General features: G+C 25.4%; 1 protein-coding gene across 1 annotated transcript; it reads left to right on the forward strand.

Annotated features, from left to right (window-relative positions):
• The first annotated feature begins 2,400 nt into the window (after positions 1 to 2,400).
• Positions 2,401 to 3,045, forward strand: LOC130981436 (LEAF RUST 10 DISEASE-RESISTANCE LOCUS RECEPTOR-LIKE PROTEIN KINASE-like 1.2). Its single transcript, XM_057905033.1, has one exon. It carries the CDS (start codon positions 2,401 to 2,403, stop codon positions 3,043 to 3,045), a length of 645 nt encoding a protein of 214 aa, XP_057761016.1.
• The last annotated feature ends 6,203 nt before the right edge of the window (positions 3,046 to 9,248 follow it).

Below are 9,248 nucleotides of genomic sequence, written 5' to 3' on the forward strand. Positions count from 1 at the left end.
TTCTTTGGGAAAAATGAAGAATGGTGAAAATGATGAAAGTAAATAGAGATGAACAACGTAACAAACCTTAAGAAAATATGAAGAGTTTTTAAATGAAAGTCTCATTAAAGCCCATGGAGAACATTACGTATTTTCAAGAAAATGCGCAAACTGTTTCAAAAACTATGTAACTGTGGCACGTGAATGGCACTTGATTAAATAAAACTTATCATTTCATTTTTCGAAAAGACAAGTTTTTAATGGGCAATTTGTTAGTACAAAATTTGACTAGTAATGAAATTCGACTCTAATAGAGCAGAGTAACGATTATGAATTGAGTTGAGAATAATTTGAGTCGAAACTGGGTCAATGGCACGACGATGATTATGAGTCATGTCGAAGAAAGATCGAAGTCGAAGTGAATCAATGACACGTGGTCTAAATTGACAGCACGACGATGCAGAATGTGGGGCTTGGAGATCAAGGTAAGAAAAGACATGGGATGGCAAACTTGGATGTCAAAATTCTTCATAGTCAAGGTAAGGTCGTGGCTTGAGAGAAAAGAAGAAGCTAAATTGTGGGAAGAAAAACATTTCGCAAGCCTATCCTTTTGGTCTATAAATAGGAGAAGTTCAAAAAGAATGGAGAACTTCAATTTAAACACTTTATCATCACACAAAACTCTACAAAATTTAAGTCATGCTAACGCCAGAAAAAATCATAAAGTACAAATACATGCAAGTATTTGGAGTGCACTTTTGATTTATTTCTTTTGTTTGCTTTTCTTTTATTTCCTTTGTTCTTTCATTTTCCTGTCAATTTATTTTACTCTTCTTCGAGCATTTCTTTTTTTTTTTTGTAAATACTTTGCTTTTTTTAATTTTAATTTTATTCTTTCATTTAATTAAAACTTTTATTTATTTTAAGTATTTTTTTATTTGTTATAATGTGCCATAAGTATTTTGACATAATTTGTTTCAACACAAACAATAAATAATTTTTAGATTAAACCTACTTCTTTTTAAAAGAGTCGTATCTATTCTCCAAAATAAAATTTTGATACGAATTTAATTCAGCATCCTATCTAGATTACAAAAAATAAGTAAAACAGTATAAATAAAATTGTACAGAGAGAAAATATAAATTCCTTTTATAGTTATTTTTTATTATTTTATTGTTGTTTAAAATGTGAGTTTTAATTTTTTCAATTTCTCTTTTATCTCATAAAAAAAATTTGTAAACTTACATCTTTATCGTATAATATACCAAATAACAATATTGAGATTGCAAGGTTAGTCAAAAAGTCAAAATTAATAGTAACATAAGGTTGGACATTGAAGACCTTTGATGTCTAAGCGACAATACATTCTCATTCGAGTGCGAAACACAAAAATACAAACAAACTTTTTTGTATGTAGTTTTAAAATTTTGGTTGTCCTTTTTTCATTTAGTTTGAATGATAGACCAATTTGTTAAGAATTATACAACAAGTCTTCCCCTTCAATCTGAACTTAATTAAGTCTTCAGCCCTAATTTTGGACACTGAAAGTGGTATGGGTTGAAAATTTTTTTTTATTTATTTAATAAACAAATAAAAATACTTGAAGAAATATTAATTTGAATTGGTCAAATAGTCAACTCATTTGTCTGCTTAAATAAATGTCAGGGTTCGAATTCTATCTTGTACATGTAACAATCTATTGACTAACGACAAATTCTTAAATGAAATTTAGATATGTAACGAATTCTGCAAATAAAAAATTACCGTAGACAAACAAAAAAAAACACTTGAAGAGGGACTATTTCACTAGTGTACATAGTAAAATTCATATATTTTCTCAATTGTCACGGTCATGGCGTCTAGTTTCATAACCGAATACAATTCAATTATACTTAAAGATAAAAAAGTTTTGAGATCCAGTAGATTTTAGTATTTTTAGTTACCAATTCATTAATATAAATATTAAATTATTTTAATAAATAAATGATATTAATTCATATGTATAAATTTTAATAAATATAACTACAAATTATTATTAATTTAATATTAAGTAAAAATAAAAAATATTTGCCTGTAATAATCAAAGTCTTGAAAACAATCTCCCGTAGAGTACACTAATCAAACCTTTGTAGTGATCAATTATTCAACCGTAAACAGTGACGCACGCGCGTTATCGAAAAACAAAATGTCAAAAGCATTACCATTAACAATAATAGTAGACTCCAATTGAATAAAGTTCAAACTCGCAAAAAAAAAAAAAAAAAATCTTATCATGATAACTTCACCTTTCCTCTCCAAATTAAACTCCACCATCTCTCAGCCGCCATCTTGAAACATTCCAAATGAAACAAAGAACACTCTTATCCACCTTCAATTTAACAATCTTCTTCTCTCTTCTAACAAGAATCACTGTGTGTTCTATGAATCCAAAGTTCGAAGCATGTGAACCCAAAACTTGTGGTGGCACCACTAATCACCAAAACGTAAGCTTTCCCTTCTACATCATATCAAAACAAAACTCCTACTGTGGTCTCCCCAATTTCGGACTCACCTGCTCCCGCGACGGCTTCCCAATCCTCACCACCTCAGAAACTCTATACACTGTCCAAAACATTTTCTACAACAACCAATCACTTCGAGTGTCCATCCCTGGCCTCTCGGGACCAAGATCCACGGAATGTATTGCCCCACTAAGAAACTTCAGCGGCCACAGCAAAAGGTTCAGTGTTGCTTCGAAGCAGAAGGAAGTGTTGCTGTTCTATGGCTGCAAGAACATGCAAAACCACAGTATTGGGTGTTCAGCTGAAAACAGAACGGGATCGGTTGTGGCGCTTTATGTGGATGATGTGGAGAATTCGAAGTTAGCGGAGAAGAATTGCAGGGGGACGGTGAGCGTAACGAGGGTGGAAGATGAGAAAGGAGGGGTTGAAAAGGAGCTGAGAAGAGGGTTTTTGATGAATTGGATGGCCAAAAATTGCAGTGAGTGTTCCAACAGTGGTGGAAGGTGTGGGTGGAAGGTGTGGGTTCGATCAAGACCACTATGCTTTCAGGTGTTACTGTCGTGATAGAATTGATTCAGAGAACTGTTATCCACAACCAGGTTTGTCCATATTCCTCTCTCCGCCTATTGTCAATTATTAATCCACTTATCGAGTAATTAATTTTTTCCTTTATTTTAACAATTCATTTAATTTCCGAACAAAGTAAAAATCAAACACATTTCATATATTGAAAAAATTAAAGTACTCAAACGTTCTTTTGGTTACAAATTAGGATCGCAGAATGATTTTTTTTTTTTTTTTTGTCGTCTATGGGAGGATGATTTTGAAAATGTCATCATTTTTCTTATATAATTAAATCATAAAATTGATAATATAAAAGACAGTCGTAATCCAAATTCTTCTTCCATCATGACATCTATCAGAATTATTATTAAATGCTTGTGAGTTGTGACAAATCTGTTCACCACAAAATTACAAAGACTACTGTAATTTGTTCATGGATTAAATAATGTTTTATTAATATTATTTGACATTCTTACTTCCTTTATGAAATAAAAAAAAAAATTACTACATAAAGTAATTTTAATAAAAAGAGAAAGAAAAGAGAAAAGAAAAATGGAAGATAAAGAGAATGGAGGAAGAAAAATATTTGAACTTATGTTCATTTGAGATAATAATTTAAATTTAATACTAGAGAAGGTAAATAAATAAAAGAGTAAACTACGATACTTATCACCCCCTAAAAGGTTATGAATTCTTGATAGGATAGTGTAAGTAAATTCAAAGTAATTGCTAGAAAGTATAGTCCTGGTTGGACCATGTCAAATGATATACCAATTGGGGAGTTGTAGGAGACTTTTGTTCTTTTTGAATCTATTGGTGAGCACCAAAATCTTTCAAGTGTCACTTAAATAGTGTGACTGTGTTCGTTCTAAACAAAAATGTTGGAGAATGATTATCCACCAAAACTAATAACACACTTTGAGCTCTAGTTGTTGTTAAGAGTTAATACCAGCATGAATTAGAAGAAGAGTTCGAGATTCCTACACGAGCATTAAGCCATGAGGAAGAGAACTAACAGTGGTCGAGAAAAAGATGTTTTTAGAGAACTAAAGAAACACTCATTAACATTAGGGAGTAATACTAGAGTAAAAGGACGAGCCACAACCACAACATATAAATTATTATTTTTTCCTTAAATGTATGACATTTTGATAGGAGCACACAAATTAAAAAATTATTAATTTAAAATTGTTTAATATATTTAGACTAATGTAAGTTTAAAGTTATTAAACTTATCAATATTAAACAGAGAGCAATTCAAATTTCTTTTTTGGTGAGTGATACAATACTTCCTTTTTGTTTGAAATTTTAAAACTGTATCAAACTTTAGAAAGAAAATAACGTATATTAATTTGGTTTAACTATATATGCATATTGATAAGATCATTAAGTAATTAACGTATTCTTTTTATAAAACTACAAATATATTAATTATAATCTCTAAAATATATTTTCAATAAATGATAATTATGATTATTATTGAAAATTTAATATGTTCTATTAGTATATAAACTAAGTTATTAAATTAATTTATAAAATTTAATTAATTAATAATTTTTTATTTTTTATTTTAGTTATTTATTTAAAATTATAATTTATCTCATAAAACTTGTCTTATATATTACTTTGTTTTCTTCATCTATGGTATCATGATTTTAGAAATTAACTATATTATTATAATATATCATTTAATTAATTAGAATATATATAAATACATATCTTAGGAACAGAATTAACATTCTTTTGTAAAGTATTATTTTAAATTAATTTGTCAAAACATTCTTTAAAAAAAAAAGGAGATATTAAAAACAAATTTAAATGCGTTAAAATGTTGCATAAGATTTTTTTTAAGATTTTATTGGAGATGTTTATTTTAGGTTATTAGTTGAATATAATTTTAGATTTTTATAATTAAAAATAAATTTAAAAATAATTTTAAAGTAAGTAGTCACAAATTAAAGAGCATAATAGACTAATAGTAGTGTTAGATTATCGTCTGGTGACAATAGTTGTTACTTCTAATATTTAATCCGTAAAGTTAGGGTATAATTAAATTGGGTTGGGTTTGGAAGATATTGATAACCGAACCAATTAAATTTTAATCGATTTGGAATGGATCAGGTAAATATGTTTTTGTAACTAAACCGAGACCTATCATATCGATTGCATGAATTTGAATATCAAATCAAATTAAAATTAGATTTTTTAAAAAAAAGAAAAAAAAAGGAAAAAATTTTTGCAATAAAGAAAAATAAGAATAAAAAAAAAATAGGTGAATTATGGTTGAAATTTGATTAAGGTTAGCTAAAAATGATATAAATTCTATATTTTTATTTTTTAATATATAAGGTAATTATGTCAGGTTGGATCCCAAACTCTAAAAAAAAATATTTTATAAAATTTAAAATTTTTTATTTTTTTAATAAAGTTAGTAGTGATTCTTAGATTTTTTTTTATAAAAAACATGTTTTTGTCTCAATCTTGTATCTTGTCCTCTTCAAAAAATATTAGAAAGTTAATTGTATTTAATTCAATTATGCATATAAATTACTTAAATCATATTTTTTAAAATTTCAATAATAATTTTAAGAATAGCTTCTATTTTTGTAAATAATATTCTCTTTATAATACTTAAATAAATAGAATTTTTATTATATATTTATGTTTACTTGTATGAATTGATGTTTAAATAAAAAGTTATAGAGTATAAAAAAAAATCACAACATGAGTGTGCTTTAATATATAGAGTATAATAAAAATGAATTTTGATATAATGGGATGAACTAAATATTAAATAATTAAAATTAAGATACAAAATTCTTAAGATAATTAATTTTTGGAATTAGAAAGAAAAATAATAATTAAATTCATTCTCTTATATAAGGTATTATTTTACGTTATATAGTATACATATAAATTTAGATTTTTAAAATTAAAATTAAATTCACATTTTTTTAAGTAACTAATGGCATAGAGTTTTTTTTTCTCCCTTTCAATATGCTTACACAAAATAAATGGTATTTGGGTATTTTTTAATTAAATAACATTAATACTAAAAGGATATTTTTATTTTTTAATTAATCTTTAAATAAATATTTTAAATTTTTAAATAATCTCTAGGAGGAATAATTTTATAATTTTAAATATAAATTTTGAATCTGTAAAACAATCAAACAACTCTTATCTTAAAAAGATATTTTTGTCTTTTTAAATAAATTTAATATTAAAATATATTTTAATATTTTAAAATATTAATCCTAAAAATAATATTTTACCCTTTTAATTCTTTTAAATTTTTGTTTTCTTATTTTTGTCATAATTTTGTAATAATTAATATCAATCCAAAAAATGAAATAAACACAAATTAAAACAATAAAACAAAATGGTTTTAGCCCAAAGTCCCAAACAGAACTTTAATGCTCATTCTTCGCTTTCTTCTTAATTACAGAACATTAAAATTCTACATACAAACTTTCTGTTCTTTAAGTTGAAGAGCACTAAACCTCCATACAATTTTAGAAAAATGTTGAGTATTGTTAAATTTATTATTGGATTGAATTTGACGGTATAAATAGCGTCGAAAATTATTTATTGGCAGATTATTTCATCCGACGCTAATTATCAGGAGATTTAGGATCAACTTTTTTAATAAATTTATCGAAATTAAGTTGCTGATTAATGTGGAATTATTTCAATGCTAACTCCGATGATAACTTGGGCGCCATATTATGTGTTTTGTAGTTCAATTATTGTCGAATTTGTCTACCGATAAATCCTACAATAATTATTTTCATAATTAAACTATAATTAGTAGTAAAATTAAAATCTTCATATTGCAGGAGTCAATCTTACAATAAAAAGTTGGTGACATCTATTTAACCTATCTCTAATGCAAAACTTAGAAAACCAAGCATATTAGAGAATGGTTAACGCAAAGCTGTTAAAAAACAGAATGTGAAAATAGAAACGTAAAATTTGCACAATTGACAAAGATAACACCAAATATTTTAATAAAAAAATATAGTATAACAAAGTTATAAAATTAGATAACTAATCTATCTAGACAAAATTTCGAACAAGATACAAAGTGATCATTTTTGACACTATTCCACCTTAACTTATATCTTCTAAAGAATTTTTAAATGGATCAATCCAAACAAAATTTTTGAAAGTGGTAAATTTTGATACTCTACCCAAAATCAAGTTTCAATTACACTCATAATATGTATCAGTACTAAGTAAATGGTCTAAAGACTCAACTCAAATATAGAGAAGATACTAAGAGTATAAGATCAATTCTTTCTAATAAAAAGAGTGACTCATGATTTAGTACACAAAATAAATATAGAAAAATAAAATCTTACAAATTTCACTCTCAAATAACTCTCATCATAATGAAATTGTGATTCTTTCTTGAAATTTTGTTTTATTCAAATCAAGTTATTTAGTTATCAAAATTGATTTTATTTTCTCAAAAAAACATAGTTCACTCACAAATACAACATTATCAGAAAAACTAAAATCTTTTTGGTAGAATTCAAAACGAAAATTTGATTTAGAATTGTGAAAAACAATGATATTTTTAACACACAATTCATCTTAAACTAGTGCAGATAGGGACGAATAAACAATGTACTATCTGGACTTGAGGTCTGACCTGCCATGACCTAACAGAAATTAAGTTTAGTTCAGGCGATTTTAAAAGTCTAAATTCTTAAATAGTTTAAGCTCATACTTACGAAATAAACTATTTGGTCTATCAAGCCAACCTGAACTTGTGAAAATATATGAATATATAGCTTTATTATATTAAAAAATATAATGGTAAAGGATTAAACTTATTATATCTTTCATTTTATTTAACAACTTTTTTAGGTTAATTTTTTATATGAAAAAAATATTGGTGTTTTTGTTGGATATGAAATTATTTGGTGTAATTATAGATGAAAAAAATTTTTAAGTGGGAAGTCAATACGTGGAACGTGTTGTTTACGTGGTAACACGCTCTCTGTGTGTTGTATTAGCATTTTATGCATATCCACAATACTGTAATACACTATAAATATCATCTCTACTTTCATATTAAAAATAATTTTTAACTTTTATTTATTAAACTATTTGATTATTTAATTATTTATATATTTTTATTTTTAAATATATTTAATATTTTTTATTTTTTATTTTTTTTATTTTTTTAAATTTATTAAGTTTTTTAATATGTTTTAGAAAAGACTAGATATCTTACCAAATTTAGTACTTAGTAAATATCCTATGGTAAATTATAGGTTAGGCTCAAATCAATAAATTTAGTCTATTAAGAAAAAAATTTTACTTCCAACTAATCTGTTTCCACCTCTAAGTATAAGGCATTGGTGCTTACGGTATTTTTGGATTACCATTTCCAAATGGAAATTTATATAAATTTGATTTTATAAAATTAATTTTGATAAAAAATAAGTTAGTATTAACATGGTTTATGTTTAATAATTTTTATTTAAAATGGATTATAGTAAATTAAATATTATTTGGATTATATTATTTAAAATTATTTTTAGATGAAAAATTATAGAAAAAGACATCAAGTTAAATAATTATTTTACGTTATCTTATAATTTTATTTTAAATATTTAAATAAATTTTAATATTCTTTTTTTTAATACTCTCAGTATTCTTTAGTATTCTAATAAAATTATGATATAAAGTAAAAAAATATTCCTTACAAAAAAAATAACAATAACAGTAAAAGAACTCATATAAACAAAAAAACAAAAATTTTATAAAAAATAATAATATGAATAAAAGAGTATTAAAAAAATATTATAAAAAAATAACAAACATGATTAATACATAAAATATAAATTTCAATCCAACGTGATTACGGAAAAAAGTGAACGAAAAAGTTAGAATTTGTAATTTTTGATAAACCTAGGTTAAAGATAGAAATCACTTCTATATTTAGAAAATAAAAAAATTACCAAACATAAAGATGTAACGTTTAAGAAACTTAAACATACTTCTCTTTTCCAACGCAAATCCAAACATACCCAAAAATGGTCAAAAAAAATCTGTAAAACCCCATATGACTACTTTTATGGCTCCTTGATCTAGTTTGTTTTTAAATTTGTCCACGGCCTACTATTCCTAGTAAAACAATCTCTCATCACAATTCCCAAGCCAAAAACACGTTGCACACACCCTCGAGC

Source organism: Arachis stenosperma, chromosome 5 (genome assembly GCF_014773155.1).
Source record: "Arachis stenosperma cultivar V10309 chromosome 5, arast.V10309.gnm1.PFL2, whole genome shotgun sequence".
In the NCBI taxonomy this organism is placed as follows: Eukaryota; Viridiplantae; Streptophyta; class Magnoliopsida; order Fabales; family Fabaceae; genus Arachis; species Arachis stenosperma.